General features: G+C 26.6%; 4 protein-coding genes across 5 annotated transcripts; 1 reads left to right on the top strand and 3 right to left on the bottom strand.

Moving 5' to 3' along the window:
• Positions 1 to 1,522: 1,522 nt before the first annotated feature.
• LOC113560299 (lipopolysaccharide-induced tumor necrosis factor-alpha factor homolog) lies at positions 1,523 to 6,078 on the bottom strand. The gene is made up of 3 exons (XM_026966081.1): positions 5,629 to 6,078; positions 2,132 to 2,267; positions 1,523 to 1,764 (listed from the first exon to the last, which is right to left on the bottom strand). Exons 1-3 carry the CDS (start codon positions 5,675 to 5,677, stop codon positions 1,674 to 1,676), a joined length of 276 nt encoding a protein of 91 aa, XP_026821882.1. The 5' UTR covers positions 5,678 to 6,078; the 3' UTR covers positions 1,523 to 1,673.
• A 10,540-nt stretch (positions 6,079 to 16,618) lies between these two features.
• LOC113560296 (lipopolysaccharide-induced tumor necrosis factor-alpha factor homolog) lies at positions 16,619 to 18,676 on the bottom strand. Its single transcript, XM_026966079.1, has 4 exons — positions 18,615 to 18,676; positions 18,259 to 18,365; positions 18,034 to 18,193; positions 16,619 to 16,738 (listed from the first exon to the last, which is right to left on the bottom strand). Exons 2-4 carry the CDS (start codon positions 18,359 to 18,361, stop codon positions 16,633 to 16,635), a joined length of 369 nt encoding a protein of 122 aa, XP_026821880.1. The 5' UTR covers positions 18,362 to 18,365; positions 18,615 to 18,676; the 3' UTR covers positions 16,619 to 16,632.
• A 235-nt stretch (positions 18,677 to 18,911) lies between these two features.
• On the top strand, positions 18,912 to 21,150 carry LOC113560990 (E3 ubiquitin-protein ligase CCNB1IP1-like). Its single transcript, XM_026967150.1, has 5 exons — positions 18,912 to 19,449; positions 19,566 to 19,776; positions 19,854 to 19,945; positions 20,808 to 20,919; positions 20,979 to 21,150. The coding sequence occupies exons 1-5, from the start codon at positions 19,237 to 19,239 to the stop codon at positions 21,005 to 21,007; spliced, it is 657 nt and encodes a 218-aa protein (XP_026822951.1). The 5' UTR covers positions 18,912 to 19,236; the 3' UTR covers positions 21,008 to 21,150.
• On the bottom strand, positions 20,976 to 22,613 carry LOC113560988 (ubiquinone biosynthesis protein COQ4 homolog, mitochondrial). Of its 2 annotated transcripts, none has more exons than XM_026967148.1 (6): positions 22,062 to 22,613; positions 21,878 to 21,981; positions 21,688 to 21,807; positions 21,488 to 21,617; positions 21,322 to 21,415; positions 20,976 to 21,250 (listed from the first exon to the last, which is right to left on the bottom strand). In XM_026967148.1, the coding sequence occupies exons 1-6, from the start codon at positions 22,219 to 22,221 to the stop codon at positions 21,085 to 21,087; spliced, it is 774 nt and encodes a 257-aa protein (XP_026822949.1). In that variant the 5' UTR covers positions 22,222 to 22,613; the 3' UTR covers positions 20,976 to 21,084. The 2 variants fall into 2 exon arrangements, with proteins under 2 accessions (XP_026822949.1, XP_026822950.1); XM_026967149.1 differs by having other exon boundaries at positions 21,085 to 21,250; positions 21,688 to 21,790; positions 21,885 to 21,981; positions 22,062 to 22,221.
• Positions 22,614 to 22,877: the final 264 nt, after the last annotated feature.

The raw sequence follows: 22,877 nt of genomic DNA, 5'->3' as shown, positions 1-22,877 counted from the left end.
AAACAATAGCTAAATACCCATAAACTCTTAAATAACTAATAAGCAACTAATAATTATAATTTAATAGTTTAAAGTACAGTGGAACCTTCGATTAATGAAACTCTTTAAAAATATATTTTTATGAAACTACAAAATTGTCATTCGAAAACGTTTCTATTGAATTAATTAATTAAATTAATTTTATATTATTATTCTAAAACACATTTATCCCCACCTCAAATACTAAAATCTTTAAGTTTATTTTGTCAAATGATTCCTAAAAAACACAAACAAAACCAAATGAATTTGGACATTGAAAGTCAATGTACCTACTTACATCATTTTATCACTAAAGCAGGTATACCGTTCTTCATCTGACTTTTTATTTTTTTAGATACTACTTTCAGATTTATTGATTATTTCATTTTTGCACATTCTGGTACATTTTCTAAGAATGCATATTTAGTTAATATTGTCGAAGATTATACTTAAATTAAAAATTTTAATCAAATATTATACTTAAATCGAAATATAATATAATATTATAATACAATAATATAATACTTACCTAGACACTGGTATGTATATACTGTACATCGCGCACCTAGATACTAAATAAAAAAGGTTTTTGGCTGGCCGAAAACAGTTAGGTATTTAATGCTATATATTATCATATTATTATTTTATATATACAGACGTTGAACCAAGAAGTTGTCAATTAGATACTGAAATTTTGATGTTTGTTAATAAATTGTATTATATTATATTATTTTTATTTTTATTTAATTATTTTTTTTCGTTCTTATTAAAACATGTTATGCATATTTTTGATTTTTTTGGCATATTTTTGTTTTTTTACGCATATTTTTGTTATATTCTGTGCATATATTTGCATGCATATTTTGCCAAATTTTCCTCCTATAACTTGCCATAATTCTTTTTATAATTCAGAGAACATAAATTATTTATGCATAATAACAATTTTCAATAGATACTCATACAGAATTAAAATTAAGATTAATTAAACATTTTCTGATATTTTAAGGATAAAATAATTATGTTCTATTTTTATTTGTGTTTTTAAATACTGAGAAGAAATATTTAAAATATTTTTGACCCTTTATTTTGACTTTGTGCTCTATACTTTTCAATATTTATTCTAAAATAATGGTATTGGATATCACAATTTGTAAAAAAACTACTCTATTTTAACTATAGTATTTAACGTTTTCAGAAGTACTAACATTATAAAAAATATAAATTAATACATCTCTGAACAAATTAATACTTCTATTATAGTAAAATCATTATTTTAATTCATTAACAAAACAATATACATTTTACAAACTATAATAATATTAAATTGTTGTAGAACAGTAGGTAATAATAAATACAAAAAGAAAATACATTTAACATCATATCATATTGTTCAATTAAAAATATTTATTTTTCATAATCAGTGGAAAAATAATATTATGGTACCTTATTTTTAAATATACTGCTATTATATGCTTAAATAGAAAATAGAAAAATAAAAAACACATTTCATTCTTTTTTTTATAGAAATATTCAAATATCATATTACATGAAAAATTGAAAATTACTTTTATTCAATTGTCGTTTTTAATAAATAATAATAAAAGTAGTTAAAAAAGTATGGTATAAGCGGTACGACTATATTGTTGAAGTTTAGTTTATGGTGTGTACTGCCCCAAAATAGTGTTACATTGTGGGCACTCATGGTCGACAACATTGTAAGAGTTCATGCACCAAGGAATTAGAAAGCTTAAAAATATAATATAATTGTACATAGAAAGGATTAAACACTATTTGCTTGTTTAAAAAAATGCTTTTAATTTAGTAAAAATACTAAACAATTATAAAACAATACATGTTTACATTATACAGTGTGAATACGGTGATTGCAAGTAATACTAAATATTTTGACCAGATGACTTTGTATTGAAATAAGTTTTTTTTTTAGATCTAGGGGTATTAAAATGAAAATTAACAAAAATAAAAAAATAAATTATCATCTGACCAAAATATTGAGTATTATCTGAAACTGTGATCATACTGCATAAATAACAAAATGTTGACTAAATTTTCTATAATTTATAATAATAAAAATTATAAGTTTTGTAATACTTACGCACAGATACTCGTCAGTAAACAACTCCACTTAGCAGAAGATTTAGTTTTCTTTGATATATTTGTACGAATGTGTTTGTCACATATAGTGCATAATGTTGATATACTTTTAGGACCCAATAGATTTGGTATTGTAGCTGGAGGCAATTGAGGTCCAAAACATAGAAATAAAATTTAATAAAACAATCTTGTCTTCACATAGACACTGATTGAATATTTAATTATCTAATTTAGGTAATAATGAAATTTATTTAATTCTTAAATACACAGGCTTATGCCTAGGGTGGTATTATGTAAGAGGCTGTATTTTTTTGGTGTAGGCCGCGGGCTGCATATTTCAAAATCCTAACTGAGCTGGGGTAGTAATACCCGAATTCGATTAGAATCCGTAGTGCGCGTTTTCACTACGTTCCCTTTTTTTAGGCGCACTATTAAATATTCGTTTAAAAAGCATATTTTTTATACCTATACTAATTAATAATTATATTTACATAATATATGATGTTTATTTACATTCAAATATTCTATATAATTTGGGTAAGTTAAATTTAAAAAGGTAAATATCTTTATAACAATGTGATTTATACTATACGTAGTCAATTACATAATTATACATTGAAATATTTACATTATTATTATTTATTTACTTTTTTATGTTAGTATATGTCAATGTAATTTTGAGTTACATTTATTATTACAATAATGCTAGCTAGATTTTTTTTCTTTTTTCTTTTATAGAGTACTTTCAGTAGGTCTTCCGGCCTTTTACTCTCTTTGAATCTAAAGTAAATTCTACTTTCTTCTAGCAAAATATTAATAACCTAGTAGTCAGTATTCATAAATAATTATAACAATATTAATTTATAATTTTCATTCACAGTAATAGAGTATTAGTCTCTGAGTCTATACTCCATTTCTTGAGAGAAGGTACACGAGTAGTGCATCCATCTACCGCTTTCAATAGCATGGGGGCTAGGGGTGCCATTTGAGGGGGGGCGTAGAGTATACTTTGACTCTCCTATTTTTTTCCTAGTCTTATTGGTCTGGATTCAAATTTACAATGCACCGACGGCGCACGGGCGATGGCCTATGGCCTTATGAGTAAAAATTAATATATATTATTAATTTTTATGAATACTATATAATGCTTAGGTATAAAATATAAATATATAATATAATATTATTATGTATGTTTACATGTTTACCTATTAATATTTATTATTTTTTAGATTCTTATTAGATTATAGCATGTACTACTACTACTACAATATACGTCTATGATCATTGATCAAAGCTATTTCCAACTTTCCAGATAATGTTTTTTGCATTAGTAGGTATAAATGCGATATAACAAAATATAGTATAAATAGGTACCTCCTATGTATAAATATATAATAGGTACGTATCGACGTATATGGGTATTCCATTGTACAGTTATGCTTGTAATTCAGAATAATTCTATATTTCTAACATTTCTATGATGTTGTTACAGACTACCTACGGTTAAATTTAGTATAATATTATATCTTCAATGGGTGATAAACGATTAAGTGATTTAATGGTCATAGCAATAGAAAAAGAAGATGCTATCAAAATAGATTCAGACGAAGCAGTAGATAGATTTTCTAAAATAAAAACTAGAAGGTATAAGCTAGAATAGCATCATTAATTTAAAAAACTAATTCATTTTGTATGGAATATTGTATTATTATTTGTTATAATATGTTAATAAATAAATATAATATATTAATTTTATTTGGAATAAATATTGCATTGATTAAATATAAGTACCTATACTAAACATTTTTGGATCCATACCAAAATGCAAATACATTATTAATGAATAATTTGAATTCATTAAAATATACCCTTCAAGAGTTTAACTCCATACAAGCGACTTACACACAAACCATATCTGTATTGACTGTATCTACTATTTTGAAAAAGTGTTCTGCTTAAATGTTGGTACTGCTATTATAAAACTCAAATGGCGCCACTGACGGAGGTTAATGTCTGCCATTCTTTACCGCCCGACAAACTAGCCACTCCGGGCGAAAGTTGTGTACAGACGAAAAAACGTGTACCTACCTTCTCTAATGAAACGGAGTATATAAACTACATTTAATTAAATGTTAAAAAAATAAATATAGAATATATGTAATACATATGGACATACAGTGGAACCACTTTAATCCGTCACCTTTAAACTGGGAGTATGGACGTATGATTGGAATACAGAAGAAGTCGTATTATCAGAAAATATTGAAAAAAAAGGATTTACAGTATGTAAAATATTAAATTGTATAATTTATTAATTTACTATTTATACGAGTACATTAATACTAAAAATTGAATGTAAGCCTATATGGCTATATATTATATAGTAAACAATTATTTAGAAGTCAAATAAAATAAATTATACATTTTTTCAATTTGTAACGACGGCGCCGCGGAAACAGCTTTCGCAATACTTCCGCGAGCTAAATTATATTTTATAATTTTGTATACTTACCCAGTACCATAGATTAAATATATTTAATCTATGACAGTACCGACTGTAAATTTTTAAAGCAATATACTAAATACCTATCAATAATACGACTATACGAGTAGCAAAAAAAACCGATGATGAACGAGAGGTTTTATTGTAATTATGGGGAAGAGGTGGGGTGGCCCTGGACGCCATACGTAAAACAAAAAAATTGGAATCTTAAGATTTTCGGTGAACAACTCGTGGTCCACTGTCTACCAGCCAAGCCCGGATTAAGAGGTGGCAGGGGGGCATGGCCGCGTGTCCACAACGGATATCAAACAATAGTGGACCCCTGGTGAATAGTATGTTTTATTTTATTAAGCCATGAAATATTTGGATATAATAATAATAATAGTATATATCAAAAGAAACATGTAAAATTATGTTATTTGTACAAATAACAATTTTATTTTTGTATTTAAAAAAGTAAGAAATAAAATTATAAATATAATTTTTTTTTTTGTCTGAATTATTTTTATTTGTAGGTCACCAATATTTTGATTATGGTTATGGACCCCTAAAATTGTTTGGTCCCGGGCCCAAAATTATCTTAATCCGGGATTGCTACGAGTGCATACAATTTTATATCATTTGATAATTAATAATTATTATATGTACTATTTCTTTCATTTGAATATCACTGAAGTACAAATACTTCATTAGCTATGATAATCTTAGTAATGTAATAGGGTATAATTGTTAGGGGAGGTAGGAAAATTCGGCATTTCGTATCTCACAATACTTCATACGTCACTACATATAATATCATTCCTACCGGCTTGTAATATCATTAAAAATTGTCTAAAATATGGTTCCAGCCCAATTACAGTTATTATAACTTATAAGCTATTACATAATTACAATATAATTTATATTAATATAATATTTAAACCGAAAGAACTATGACAATAAAAGGCATAAACAAATCAATAACTACGAGTTTTTAATTTTTATATTATACTCACAATGAATTTGAAGCTGAGATGTGGTCATTTCACTTATATCTACACTCATATTTTTTTTTTTATCCAAAACGAATAAATCACGAACGTATAGAAATATTGCTGTAGATCAACACTTGCTTTAATGTACCCGTATTGTTCAGTTCAATAAGGATTTAAAGAGAAAGATAACTTAATCTCAAAATTAATGGCGCGTTCGGCAAACGCAATGCAATCTAAGTATAATATAGTACTGACTAGAGATAACTGGCTGTCTGCCCTTAAAGAGCAGTACAATTTAAATCTAAGATGTCTTCACTAGTCACCACTTTGAACTTTCCGCTGACAGCGTATCAACGTAGTTAGTTATCGGACGACGACACAACCGACAATAAATGTACGCCGTATAGACGTATACCGTGTGTGTACTGTGTAGTGGGGTACATCTTGGTAGTTGGACAGTCTGAACAGTAGCGTACGCAGATTTTAGTTCGATTAGGGTTTTCACCATGGATTTGTTAGAGACACGTGGGGGGGCTTTGCCCCTCCACACTCTCCAACACTTCATGTATAAACTAGTAAATATTACAAAAACTTTATAACACACAAAAATTCCTATTTTGATATTAATTGTTTTCTCTTATTCTCTTATTTATTTTATAAAAACATGTTATATAATATATGTAATATGTATACTATAAACAAAATTAAAAATAACTAAACAATATTAATTTTTTTGAAAAAAAAAACTGAATTATGAAACATATTTTCTTTTAGCACTCATAAATCATAATATTTATAAATGGTAGCTTAATGCCAAACTATAGTTACAACTTAGTAGTTTAAACTTAATAGTCATAAATTGTAATTTTCAAATGTTAAGTCAACATCAAAGTGCCTTGATAAAAATTAAGTTCATTCAAAATTTTTATAATTTGTTATCAATAAAAATGTTATATCTAATCAAATATTTGAATAATAATTTTTCTTATGATATGAATATGGTGCAATGTTGCTGTGATAGCAGTTTTATAAAAAATTATTAATAGGTCTACCGTCTATTCAATAGACTCTACGGTGTAAGCCCCGGTTGTAAGCATGCTCACACTATCTTAATAAGTTCATAGTTCAGCTAGTTTTTTGTTCAAAAGACCAATAAACAATAGACATATATTTAACATATCAAAAAAAAATTGGGAGGAAGAAGAAATTTTGTGGAGGGTTAAAACACTAGAACCCTACCCCTGCGTACGCCACTAATTGTAACAATTATGAAATATACACATCACCCCCACAAAATGGGTTAAGTTTCAGATAACACCTAAGCTTTTCGGAGGTTTTCGTTTTCCGCCAAAATGATCCTCGTCCGTTATCACCATGACCGTTTTCCGTCAAAAAAAATTTATAAATTATTTAAGTTATTTTTTGAGAATGGAAACCTACAGTAATTGTTCCAATTCATGTATAACGTAGCCGCATAATAAGCCTTAATGCACAATAACAAAATTGTGAATTGTCTAATTATACATTAACACCATTTTCCATTATAATTCATGTACTTCTATAATTGCAAGCTACGTACATAGAATATCTTTAAAAAAAAAAAAAAACAACTCATAATTTTAATCATTGTAAGTTATTATGCCAATGTAATTTTCCTTAACACAAGAATCAATACAAATCTTAACACCCAGAACTTACAAAGGGTGAAATCATCAATTTCATCTCAAATGGATTCTTTCATTTTTAATTTGTACCAATATTTTTTCGTAAAGAACCAGCAAATTTCTAAACATAAATACTATTCTATAGACTGATATATAAATTGTCTAAAAAAAAAAAATTACGATTGAATGCATATATTATTATTATTAGACTAATATGATGGAACTATCCTTGCAAAATCTCTAAACATAAAATAAATCTATAAAGATCTTGCTATCCTTGTGCAAAGGAAAACAACATGATAACTTACACTGATTAAAATTATGATTTTTTTTTTAAATACGTAACTTCCAATTATAAAAGTACATGAATTATAATAATGGTCTTAATGTATAATAGACAATTCACAATTTAGTTGTTGCGCATAATTAACTATACAACAAAATGTTATGTTTTAGTTATAAGAAAAATAAGATATTATTAAATATATTGTGGTACTGTGGTAGGTAGTCCTGTTTATTAGTATAATATGGTGTAGTATTTTATTGGAATGGAAAATATTATGGAGAAACTTGATTTTGGAGAGAGAGATAAATAATTTAAATGGAAAAATTAGCATATATTGCATTAATATATTTACGTTTTTACCAATTTAGCAAATATAGTATAATATATATGACATTAAAATAAGTTCGATAAATTTTATAAATATGAGTCTATAAATTGTGACATTATTACTTTGTTATTGGTTAAAATAACATCATGCAACATGCAAATTATTTAAGTCTCTTAAGACTTGAGTTAATTTACATTTTACAAATGTACCATAGGTACATGGTTATTAGCTGGCAATTTATTTATTCACATAAATTACGTTTATCATTATTATACGTTGGTATAGGTTATTACATGTAGAGTTCTTAAATTAGTTTTTATTATTATTACCTATAAGAAGTTAACATGAATTATAATATTTTAATCGTTGTACAAATTCTGCATATTATACAAATTAATTCACCAAGCATGCTTTATCTTATTTTTTACTTATAGACTATAGTAATAAATTTATTCAAATTCTGTTTTTTTTTAAATTTTTAAATATATTTGACAAACATATTTTCAAATTCTTGAAAATTGTTTCATGCTAATTGTACTATTTAGGAGTGTTCTGTGGTTATACAATCTTTTGTTTTTCTAATGAAATTCCCTTTTTTACTGTAAATCTGTTAATTACTGAATGTGTCTGTAATTAGTGAATATTTTTTTTGAAAAATTTGATTTACTTAATTCAAAATGTATACGATTTCTCAGTTATTAAAATGTTAATACTAAACTACTAAAGATAATAGTCCTTAGAAATGGTTTCACAAGAATATAAAATATGTGTAATATTGAATCTAGTTTTAGTATATATATATATATATATATATATATATATATATATATTATATAAATATAATATAATTGGTCACTTGAATAATGTTTACAAATTATAAATATTTAAAGATTAATATTAATTATAATAATATATTTTTAGAACTTATTATTATGGGCATCAGTGGTGTCGTGGTGAACAAATTGGGGGATAGATCTCCCATGACTTTTTTCTTTAATATTTATAACAATTAAATGTATGTTTATTGTTTACTATATTGTTATTTATGTATTAAATTTTGTTTTATTTTTACGCCACATCCCCCCCCCGTGACAAAATAATTTGACCGCCACTGATTGGGGCATATTGTGTACAAAGATAAATAACTCAACAACTAATCTTTACAATTTTGATTTTGATATGTTAACATTTTCAGAAAAACTATTCACTAATTTCTATTCATACCATTAAACTGTAGTAGCTACATGAATTGTTATGTTTTGTTAGTTATGCCTATGTTAAAATAACATCTTGATTAGGTACCTAAGTTTAATTTGTCAGGCAAATACTATTTTTTAACTGTCGCTAATAGTCCGAAGGTGAATATCAATGATCACAATCACGGTACATGTACGTCTGCCCTGACTATGTAATTTCTTTAACAACAAGTACTTACTAATTAATAATTATATAGCGCAACCAATCCAGATATTATTAATAGAAAAATTCAAAAATATAAACTATTCTTAGAAATATAAACATGCATGGACATCATTGCTCAGAACTGTTTTTCGTCTAGAAAGGTAAATACAATAATTAATAGTTAAATTTAAATTTGTAAAAATTGTTATACCTTATATAATAAAAACTCAATAACGTGCTTCCGAAACATATTAATATATTATACAGCAGCGAGTAGAGCTACTCCGTCTACCGGTTAGAATGTTAGAATGAATTATACATAAAAAAAAACCTGATATGCAGCAAATATTGTTCATGTATTTTGTGTAAAAATGTGGTTTCTTAACTAATATTAAACCTATGTGTAGTCAATCTGTAAATAGGAGTATGGAGTAGGACAAGTAGGTTACTACTATACAAGTAATTCTTTTTGTCGAATCCCGAAAAAAATGAACACGGAAAAAAACTATTTTTAAAAATTTTAAATATATTTATTGATTATAATATAATAAATTTATGAAAAGTCTACATGGGAAATTTCTAGTAATAAAAATTATTTTTACTCTATATTATACTAAGTTATATTGTATAATGTATTTAACATATACAAATTTTTTCTAACATAATTTTAAACAATAAAAATATATTTTTCAAAAGAAATACGTTTATTTTTCAATATTTTTAAAATTAAATAAAATATAAATAATATAATACATTTTTTAAATTAGATACCGACGGTTATTAAGGAGTTGAATGTAGGCATTTTCGATGTGGGTGTATAAGGTTTGTGTAAATGTAAATGTGTGCTTAGGTACTAGATAATAAATGATAATTATTTTATTTTTATAATCAAAAAATATATTTAAAATTTTTAAAATTTGTTCTTTTTTCCTTGGTCTTTTTTACCGATTACCCTTTTTATCGGATGAGTTTTTTTATGTGTGTGTCTCGTGTGTGGGTGACATCTAAACTCTGAAGTCTTGGGTATTATACGTATTAAAACCAATTGAAAAAATAAGCTAACATAATTTCAACTAAGATCAAAATACATGTTAAACTATTATTGACTTATTGTTTTCTAGCAGAGAATGTCATTTTGGATCTGAGTTGTGTTATTTCGCACAATTTAACACATTTTTACATTCAGAATAATTTATTTAACCTTGATATTTTTAATATTAGATTGAATTGATATATTATTAAATGTAAATGTAAGAACATTATCTATAGGACTCGGGGGCCGTATGGCCCCTACGAAAGATTTTGAAGCGAATTATAAGCATTTTTAAATTGTATAGGTATGTGGTTTATTTATTTACTATTGTCTTTCGTGTATTTATTAGAGATAGCCAGGTAGGTAATATAGTTAAAACGAATATACAGTGGCGTTTCTAGGACTTATTTTCGGGAAACGCTAGAAGGCCGGTATGAACAATATAAAGCAGCGTTCTAAAATATTTTTAATTTGCTTATTTTCCATCATATAACCCTCACATCTACAAGTTGCACTAATATCATTATAATTACGACGATTTTAATTTAATTATATTAATATTAGTTTAGTTATTCATATACCTTATCATTTTTTCATAGTCGAAAATTTGCAATTGCAATTCAACTCTTTAGTAGTGAAAATTGAAAATAAATTTTTAAAAGATCTTAAAGATTGTAAGTACTAAGTAGGTATCTTAGTAGGCTTAGAGCTTATGTACCTACTACCTATGACCTATCATACGATTATACACAATGCTTGATTTGGAAATAAAAAAGAAGGGGGACTCAGTGGATGTTGGATGAACGAGCGTTTCACACAAAATTCAACGTCACATTACTGTGTTGTGCAAAGCCCCACATCCTCTTCAGTCACCCGTAATCCACAAAAATCATTAAATTTATTATATAAAAATATTTTAAAATAAAAAAACATTTATTTATTTATTACCCATCATCCAATGACATTATAATTTAAATTACGATTTATAAAGATATATAACATGTTATTAATAACTCATCAATACACCTACAAAAAACGTATCATGTATTACATATATATACACCCATGTACAGTACTGTGCAATACAAACGTCATCGAGAAACACTTTTATGGTTACAGCACAACCCGTGATTGAGGATACATGACATCAGTGGCGCAAATAGTAAAAATATTTAGGGGGGGGAGGCTCAAGCCCCAAGAAATTTTTTTTAAATTATAATATGATAGTACAATGTACATTAGTATATATTTTTAAGGATACCTGTATTTCTCCAAATCTGACTTAAGTAGTTAAGTATCATACATAGAACACATATATAACATAAGTATTAATATTATAGTAATACAAATTTATAATTTTGTAAATAAACCGATTTATTTCATTAAAAAAAAATAATAATAATAATAATAATTTGTAGTTAAATAAGTAACACAATTGAACATAATATATAAATAAATAGGTAGATATATATTTTAATGTAATTGTATACGTCTTTCAGTTTTTTCAACAATATTTAAAATGTCTTCAATATTGATACTAATGTCATTTTCTATATTCAAAATACTTAAATTACTAAATCTATCTTGATTCATACAAATACGTAACTATGTTTTAATACGTCGCATAGCAGAAAAATATTTCTCACAGGTTATTGTACTTACTGGAAGAGTAATAGCTACTTGAAACATTTTGGAAAAATTTGGAAATACTTTACCATCGTATAATGCCAAATGCTGTTTAATTTGCTAATTAGTTAATAAAAAAAATTGTCTTATCGTTGTAAGGAAAAAATGTCTAATTACAAGGTAAAAAATTTTTATTAAGATTAATACACATAATATAATTTTTGAGGGGGCTTTGAGTAATTTGGAGGAGGCTAAGCCCCCCAATCCCCCCTTATTTGCGCCACTGTATGACATAAAAGTTAAGCTACCAAAAACAAAAAAAAAATATATAAATACGATAAAATGCAATTTATTGAATCAAAAAAACAGTATTGTACATTGACAAATGGGCTTCGAATCAAATGTTTATTATATACGTGGACATTTAAGCAATAACAATAGAATAAATAGCTCGTACGTCGATCGGCGTTCGCGATCTTACGCTACCGCTACGAACGCAAACGGCGAAAAAATCGCATATACGTACAGCTTTCAAAAGACGCAAATTATGCGAATATGAAAAGAACGGGTTGGAAAAAAACTCTGGAAAAATCTTAAAATCCCGTGAAAAGTTTGTACATAATAAATAATTGTTTAATATTTTAACTTTTAATTTTTTGTCCGAGAGGGGGGATTTTTCCGTTCAGTGTGGGGGGATAAGGTTCCAGATTCTTCTTTTCCTTTTTATTATTATCATTTTTATTATTCTTATTCCTAATCTTATTATTATTATTTTTATTATTGTTATAATTATTTTATTCTTATAATAACTTTTATTTAAATTGTACGTTTATCGGCGACTGCACTATTGGGGTTTCAACGGTTTCTTGTTATCTGTCACAGAACACGATACGCTACCGGCCCGGCGAAATGAACAGCATTGACATTCACCGTCTGTCCTCCTTGGTAGCAAGACCCACCCCGGGCAGACTTGCACGAGTAAGGAAGGCACAAGGTATCTATATTTTTTTATATTTAACATATTATGTTGCCTGCACGTTATATTGCTTGTACTCGTATTATTAAATAGTGATTTTATTCATATATCTATTCGCAGCTCTAACATTTCTTTAACTCAAACTCTGGTATACACAAACAAAATTCGACCTTGGCCTATATAATATAAAGCTGACACTGTTCGGGCAGTGCGTTAATGGTTGGTTTGTTGCGTTTGCGCAAACACTGTTGATCACATCAAATTTGCATATTTTATTTTTCTGTTCCCGTGTTATGCGATAAACAGTCATTCGTAGGAATATGTTATTCGTAAGTGTCTAAGTATGTTTCCCAAACAGAACGTATATTTGTAAAACCCCGTTTTTCTGTGCGTTATCGTCATTGTCGACATATATACGCAGAGCTACGGCGGGTTACGTTTCGCCGCACAAATGACTAGTCGCGCGTACGTCAAATCTAGCGAGCAGATGACATAGTTCCATTGATTCGTCAGAGCTCCGCGTTACGGGTGTATGTGTATCCATGACAAAATACGTATTTTGTCATGGGTATATCGCTCTCGTTTGAGCTGCCCGTCTCGTGTGCCACTGTAGTGATCTGAAAACGCAAGCGATTCGATTCTGATCCGATTATTCGGTGGCTGTGACGCGTAATTGAATGACATACGAATCTGTTCGAAACATTGTACACATTACAAACACATTATGTGTTTTTTTTTTTTTGATAGTGTTTGTAAAATTCTAGCGTTTAATAATTGTCTATTATACAAGATTTTTTTTTTGGTAATACATATATCCACGTTCATTTGATTAAGTTTATTATTTATAAGCACCTATAGTTATGAATATTTTTTTTATATAGATTTTCTATAAAAAATGAGCAATTAACTCAACTGCGGCCAATCACCGTTAGAAGTGAATTATTGTAAAACTTGTTGAAAAAACACTCATAGATTTGACATCTTCTTATACATATTATTATAATAAAACGTGAAAAATAGTCATGTTCATGTTCACAATATCTAGGGTCGCATAGAAAACTAGGTGTAGTCGCCGCAGCCTAACGATTCATTATATTAATTAGTAATTACCCATTATTATAATTCAGCAGAAAAATGTCTGTAGATCGTACGAAACATTTCGGTTTGAATTATAATTTTAAATTTAATATTATAATTTGAAAAAAAATCATATCTTCAAGTTTTTATTACCACTTTATTAGACTATAAGATTTAATTGTTACAAAGTATTCCGTACGATCTAATGATCTATAGACAATTTTCTGCCGAGTTCAGAATTTTTTCAGAATCAAAATCGGACACCTTAAACTAACTTTAATTTTGTCAAAACTTTACGTCTTTTGAGCTCAAATTGACGACAGTAGCGAGGCCCCTTAACCAATTTTTTTTCATAGTCGATACAAATATACAAATATTATGGCTATAGGTTATAGGTATATTTTGAATTAGAAAAAGCTGATGATTTACAAAGTCATTACAACAAATGTTGCGTTTCCACTTTTCCAACGTTTCGTTTCAAATTAATAAAAGAGGTATGCTAATACAAAAGAAGGCGGACTCCGTACCCACACGTCCATCGTCCACCGCCAATTCAAGCACTGATTATACATATCTATAATTTGTAATAAATTTATATTTAAAATAATTAAAAAATTAATACGTATTAAATAGTTTATGTTTAGATATCGAAGACAACAATATTGGGAGGGGTAGTATATCACTGATCTTTTTTTTTTACATACTGTTTAACTCATTAAGAAAACTAAAAATATTATTATAAAAATAAGAATAAATAAAATCATTAATCATGCATGAATATTATAAATTATATTATAAATGAGGAATGTTTGTTAGTTCTCCTTAATCCTTATAACTTATTCATTATTGTAACAATTATGAAATATCTATATCGATATATCACTCCCACGAAATGGTCCTATACAAGGTGGTTTGACCTAATCATCTAACCTATATCAACATCGACTTAACTAGGGGGCTAAGGGAGGCTTAGCCTCCCTGTATTTGTACTTAGCCCCCTATAAACTTTTACTTTTTAGTCTCAGTTAGCTTTCAAGTTATTTTTAACTTTGGTTTTTTAGGACTCTAGCCCCTGTAACTATTAAATCCTAGTTACGCCCATGCGGCTATCAATCCACCTTGGTCCTATAGTTACGTTACTGATAACACCTATGCTTTTCGGAAATTAAATAGAAACCTACATTAATTGTTCTAATTCAAGTACGACCATATCGCCAATTTTGTCTCTTTTAAATCAAAAGTTCATGCTTGGCACGTAAGTTAAAGGATTGTAATTAAATTTTAACAATAAGAATACCATTCGTTTAGATTCTGTCAAAATTATTTATAAATTAGAATTTAAATATTTCAAGTAGTTCAAACAAAATACACATTATGACTAATAATATATATAAATATTATAAATACGTTTAGACGATGTTAAAATCGTAAACCTAATACATATAGATCTTTCTCAAATGTACGAATCGCTGCAAAACCAACTCGAAACGGTTTCGAGAAAGATCAATTTGAAGTTCGTTCACTTGGAACAAATATTAAACCAGCATAACTACAATTGATGAGTATTATAGCACAAGTGATACTTATAGAGCGTCAAATTTTGTAGTGCTATAATAATTGTAAACATTGGTTTCGAATTGAACCTACATTTTAAAATTTTATATTAAACAATTTTTAAAAATCGAATTACTGCGATTATTTTTAATAAAACACTAAAATATTTTAGGAAGGTAGGTATTCTTATTTTTTTTTTAAATTAAATTCTTGAAGTGCTCTAGCATTTCAAGTCTTAATACAGCAATAATTAGTAGGCGTCCATGTGGCCTAATTCGACCAGGATGAGGGTAGAATTCAGTTAAGATAGTAACAACCACGGTAGTTTATTATCTACCATGGTAACAACTAAAATTATAAATAATAATACTTTCATTAAAAAATTAATTATTTTTGCCATTAAGTTTTATTTTGTGATATTATTAATTAATATTTATTTGCTTATTATTTATTATTTTATAAATTTAAATTATATAATAAATAACTAAAAGGGAAATACTCAATATCATTTTTTTAGTTCTTAAAAGTTACAACATACAGGTGTAAAACCCTTTTGATTTATTTGACATGAATTTGTATTGTGCCTATACTAGCTATACGTAATTACTAATTTTATGAACTGTAATAGTATTACTATTACATAAATTACAAATAACTAGATCTATAAAATTAATAAAATAGTCTTCGAAAATTGTTTTATTAGTCATAACAAGAATAATTAATAATTATAATAAAAACAAACAAACAACACATTATAATAATATAAAATAATAAAAATATAAACAGATAACATTAAAACTTTTATAATTAATATTGATATGAGGTAACTACATACTAATGTGATATTACAAAATTTGTTTAATTTATAAGTAGTTTTAGAGATTTTACATTTCCAATAATACTATAAGGCACATAATTACAAGTCACCGAAGACAATAATTGTTAGTAAAAGTATACATAATGTCTTTTGAATAATCAAACCAAGCTGCCTCATTGAGTAAGCATTAGTATACAAGTTTTGTAAGTAACAACTGTTGGTTAATTTGAACATTTATCAAGCTTTTTGTAAAAATACTCAATTTATCGTATATACTGCCCTAAATAAACTTCACACTTAGGGCATTTATGTTCAACGTTTAAACATTGATCCATACAAAATGGTATCAAACATGGACCCCAGAAACATCTGAAAAACAAAAAGCAATAAAATTATTTTTCGTAATAATTTAAATAAATAGTAAGAACACTAAAAACTTAAATTAAACTATAAAACTAAAGGATTTACTATGTTTTTAGAAGAATATTTATATATAAACAAAAAATTATGCACACATAAATATTAAATACTATAGAATATTTAGGTGTAGTAGCATCACCTGATATCCCTTAAAATATTCATTATTAACTTTATTCAAAATATTATAAACATAATACAAATACAAACACCAACTGTGATAATTATTTTTGTTTAAAAAATAATTAAAAATATAGTCTACTATTTGAAAATTGCAAGTTGGAAGAGGAGAAATGTAGAATTATTTGTGGTTAAGACATAGGCGTAACTAGGGGTGGGGGGTTAGGGTGAACTTCAGCCCCCACCATAATTTTGGGTAAATGCATGTGGCTATAAACATAATAGTACTAACTTTATTTTTGCCCATAATGTAAAAAAATATAATGTTTAATACAAACGAATAATAATTCAAGAGTCAGTTGTAAACACCAATAGAAACAATAAATAATAATCTAATAAAAAAAAAATATGCTATTAAATATTTTTAGGAATCCAGCCCCCTTTCTTACTTAAAGGACTAGTTACGCTCATGGGTTAAGAGAAGGTTACACTTATACTTGCATATGTTTTCCGGTCTTACAAAAAAATACAATATAGAAAATGTTGTATTCAAAATAATTAATTTTAGTGTAATTGTTAACATCAGATTGAGTTGATTTTTCGAAAATGTACAATGCTCAAAACTTGCTTTAATCAACATATAAATAAAAGCCTAAATGGAAACTTGGATGATATTCTTATTTTTAAATTTAATAAAAGGCCAATTTTCTCTATTGTTAAAACTGACAAGAGTAAAATGGTTTATTCTGAAGTACAATTTGGTATATTGTGTATTGTAGTAAGACAGGGATGACACAGTAGGTACAGGCCCAGGCGCCCGGATCAAGTGTTTAAATACACTTAGGCCAACTTGAGTTTTACTGCCCCCTAAATGTAAATACTACATCAAATCTATAATATAAAAATGTTAAATGCCTCCTCTCAAAAATACTGCCCTGGGCCTATGTCGCCTATTCCTTTAGCCGGGCTTGAGTGGGTATAATGTTTTCTATGTTTCAATAAATAAAATAAATATGAATACAATTTAAAGATTTTGACTTAATCATATTAAAGGAATTAACTTGTATGTTTAGTGCATTTTAATCTAGATCAAAATTATAAAAATATTTAATTAATTTGCTTATTACCCAAACACACAACACATTAAACTGGTTATATAAGCCATTGTACTCGGTTTCTTATTTATTTTTGTAGTTATCTCTTTCCGACAATTGGAGCAGACCATTCGAGTACTGTGGGGACCAACAGGAACAACAGTAGTAATAAGTTCATATGGTGCTTTTACAACTATATCAAATAATAAAAGTTCAAAATATTAGAAGAAAAACATATAATTGGTAATAATCACTTACATTCAGGTTGTGGGGTGTAAGGACTTGCTGGTGAAACACTTGTCTGCTGATTCCATCCATATGGTGCTGTTGGAACAGTACCGGGTGTATATGCTCCACTCATGATTCTATAAATACCAGGCAAGTTTTTTATACAAAATAAATTACTAACAGAATATTAAGTGTGTAATTTTAAAATACATCAAATACACTTTAAAACATAACACAGCTAATAAATTTCAATTTTGGTCATTAAGGTCAAACACGACGGGATATTAGAGCGATTTTATAGGCCAAACGATTTTGAACACTTTCTATTAATGCAATATGAAATATTTATAAAAATATTCCGTAATTACAGAATTAAAATACTGTACCTGCACGTATTCTATAATTTAATAATTTATATACAAAATAAATTTAGTAATAGGAGTCGGACACTTTGTTGTATAAACATAAAATAAATTATAATAATTAATTCTAGTAATTTTACATTTACATTCACAATATACACCTAATCATCATATTATATTATTATTATAATGATAAAAATATATATTCAAGGCACGTTCATGGAAACATATACATAATGACTATTTCTTCCAATGTTTGTAATAATTTAAAATTTACAGTTCTTTCTTGTTCGGTTTTATATTCATTATATTCGTATGTGGTATGTTTTTACTCTTTAATATTTACGTTACAATAATTTTAACACGTCTTACTTCGTTAATTCTTACTTATAAGTTAAACTTATAGTATAAGAACTAACTTACATATTATACAGACTACAAACTACTGATACTACTAATATACTAATATTCTTTACGTATTACACTAGCTACTGCCGTCTGCTATAGTCCTTAAAACTTACTCGTCGAACAGATGGGACTTTTGAGCTTTTCAAAGTCCACACTGTGGAACTGTGGTAGTCGTCGGTAGACATTATTGAAGCATACAATATTGCGGTTTTTGAAAAGATCGAATTACAATTTTAAAATGTGCGAAATAAATTTAGTCTGCAATTATAAAAAATGTCGTAAGACTTTAAACACATTTGCATGGGTAACGAGTTGTTCACATATATTTTGCGACAACGATGGCAGCCGAACATTTAATCGTGAAAAAAAATGCCCTTGCTGTGATGAAATTCTTAATAGACGTTTGGACATAGTTCAGGTTAACTTAAATCCAGACGAATCTTTTAAATCTGTACGTATTTTAAGTATAGTATAGTCAATATATATACTAATAATATTATAATATCAAAGTTAAAAAATGTGCATTAAGTAATGTCAAAGTTTCTGTAGTATTTCATTTTACATTAGATGATATTATGTGGTTTAAGACCAGAAATTGTAATGGACATATCGTTACGAGCAGTGTCTTTTTGGAATTACCAAATGACCCAAGAAAAAATCATTCAGACTAGTGATATGAAAAGACTTCGAGCTAAATTTGAACAGGTTAAAATCAATATAGAAACCATGGAGTATCAATTTCAAAAGCATATTTTAATTGAAACAAAAAAATCTGAGTGCAAGTATACTTTTATGAATAAATGACATACATTATATGAAAATGCTTATTTATAACTTGTATAATTAAACTTATAGTAGCTATGAAAGATACTGAGTTACAAAGACGTAAAACCCAAGAAATAGAAGAGAAATTGATTGAAAAGAATAGAATCTTACATAAAGTTCAGGTGATAATAAAATAATATTAACAAAACACAATAATATGCACATTAAGATTTAATGTTTGTTCAATTTTAGTTTTATTAAATATCAAAATCATAAGATAGCAATTATAGAAATTTGTAGATATGGTGCATAAATTAAAAATAAAATACTATGAAGTATAAAAATTATTATATTATTGAAAATTAATAGTTTTACATCTTAACATTAGTTTGATTACCTTTATGGCTTTATTATAAAATCTATTCTCTCTATTATCAGATTAAGGGTTGTTATAGTTGCTTCTGATTTATGCTTTCTTTTATATAGAGAATATTAGAAGTGTATAGAGAATAATAATATATACAATATATAAATAATAATAATAATATATATATATATATTATTTTACATTTTATAGTGCCACAAATTATTCAAAACCTTGTAAGCTACTAATTTGCCATATAATAGATATTAAATATTCCCATTTCGCATTATTTATTTACATATAATTATAACGAGAGAATCAAATATTATTTTAGAAAAAAATATAAATTGAACTGCATGTTCATCAGGTTGCTTATTGTCACACAATATTTTGTCAGAAATTCTATTTGGTTATAACATGGTATAAATTTTAATATAATTTATAGGGTTTAACAGAAACCATTATAAATTTAAATTTAGTAATGAGGTATAGACAACTATATATATATTATATATATATCTTTAAAATAAAAAAAAATAAAAATAAAATATTTAAATATTTTATATGCTATAAAATATAGCATTAGATAAACATTATGATTAAAAGAAGCAAATTGAATACTTATTCAATAATGGGAATGAAAATATTAGTTTAATATGGAATTATTTTTAAAATTTTAGTCCAAGTATGAGTCTCTCAAACTTCAACTTATTTCTAATACAATAAAATCAACAAAAACAGAACAAATTCCCATGGCTCAACTTCAGCCTAAAACATTTGAAGGTCAAACTGGTCAGTACATCAACAATATCATTTTTTTTACTTGAATTAATATTTATTTTATTTCACAGAATTTATATTTGCACCAAATATTGATTAAGTCAAATGCATATATCTAAGCTAGAAGAAAATACAAAACAAGATGTTAATAAAACTACTTACACATAGCAACAATTTTTATTTTAAATCAACTATTTCTAAAGGTTTTATATTTAATTCTTTATGTAGTTCTTCTATTGGTTGTTCCCATCTTTTTTCAAAATAAATATTTAACATGAAATTACTGTTTAGTCCTGTTTGAATGGCCCATGGTAAATAATGTTGAACATACTGTTTTCTTTGCCTAAAAATAATATAAGCTGGTGTTAAACTAAATAAATTAAAGTAAATGTATATAAAATTATAAAAGTTTACTTTGGTTTAAGTCGTATAGCTCCAAAAAGACCTCCACTCAAAGTCATTGGTAATTTAGTTTGAAATGCTTCAATCCATTTTACTGTTACTTCTCCTAAATAATACAAATATACACATTACATTTATATTTAATAAATAATGAATTAATATGAAAGCAATAAATTACCTAACATATTTGTAGGCATTCCCAACACTGTATGAAATAAATCATGTACTTCTCTATATCTCTGCATCACATATGCTAATTGAACATCATCAATGAATTGTACTGATCCTCGTGAGTCTGGAGTTACTTTCTAAACAATAATGAAACATTTTTTTTGTTTAACATTTCATTGATAGAATGTTAAAAATACAAATAATTACATTATGATTCAAAAATTGAAAGTAAGCATATCCAAGAGTATTTTCTGGCATACATTTTAACTTATCAAGATCAACTGTTGAAGTATTAATTCGTGGCTGTAATCTGCAATAAATATTATTCTATGTAATTACTTAAATGTAATAAAACATATAAAATAGTAATATCCAAATAATTTTAAACATTTTATACTATATACTGTAATATTTCGTTGCCTTCAGGATTAGTAATCATTTTATCTCTCATATACTTCAACGCGCATGTTCCAGTAGTTTCTCCCATAGTGGCAATCATATCTAAAATACAGTATTTAGTTGAAAAAATCCTATATATATAATAAAATTAGTAATTTTCTTATTCAAATTGAAAGTATTACCTGCTCTTTGAGGATCAAACAATGAAACAGTAGCAGAACCGACTGATAATAATAACTTTTGGAACGGTGTGGTGGGTATATGATTTTCATTATATTGAGTTACAAAGTCAGACATGTGTCGGTACATTTGCTTATTTGATACAATAATTTTTTTTAACATTTTGAATACTGTGATTTTTAGAAAAATATGTTATAAATTATAATATTGATTTTATCTGTTTAACTAATAATATTATAATTATTATCTAGAAGACGACGGAATTTCTTAGTGTTCAATTAAAATAAAACTTTAATTTATCATTGATTATGAATTTACGATATGTTATTATAATTTATTATCATTGACACTGTTTTTTTTTAACTTTTAATTAACTATTAATTGACGGTTACTGGTCAAAAGAAATGTTATAATCAAATATGGATTCTGTGATTTTGAACGATTGAATTTTTAAATAATATCGAGGTCTAACTTTAAGTTTTGATACTATTTACTATTTAGTATTTAGGTTGTAAACTACTATAATACTATGACCAAAAAATGAAAATATGAAACAAAGTAATGGTTAAAAAGTTTATGTAAAGATTAAAGAATACTAAACTATGATAAGAGTGCGCATATTTTTAAGGGACAGTATAGGCAATTAACAATGTTTCTAGCTGACTGTCACTTGTAAACATATGAAATAAAAATTATTATAATATATAATTGTTTAAAAAATATGTAATGTATTAATATATAACATTTATTTTTTTCATCTATATCAGAGAAAGACAACTCTGAATTCAAAGTGACTAAGATGGCTAATTTTTAGAACT

Source organism: Rhopalosiphum maidis, chromosome 1 (assembly GCF_003676215.2).
Source record: "Rhopalosiphum maidis isolate BTI-1 chromosome 1, ASM367621v3, whole genome shotgun sequence".
Taxonomy (NCBI): domain Eukaryota; kingdom Metazoa; phylum Arthropoda; class Insecta; order Hemiptera; family Aphididae; genus Rhopalosiphum; species Rhopalosiphum maidis.
Note: the sequence above shows the minus strand (reverse complement) of the source record. Positions and strands in the feature narration are given on the sequence as shown.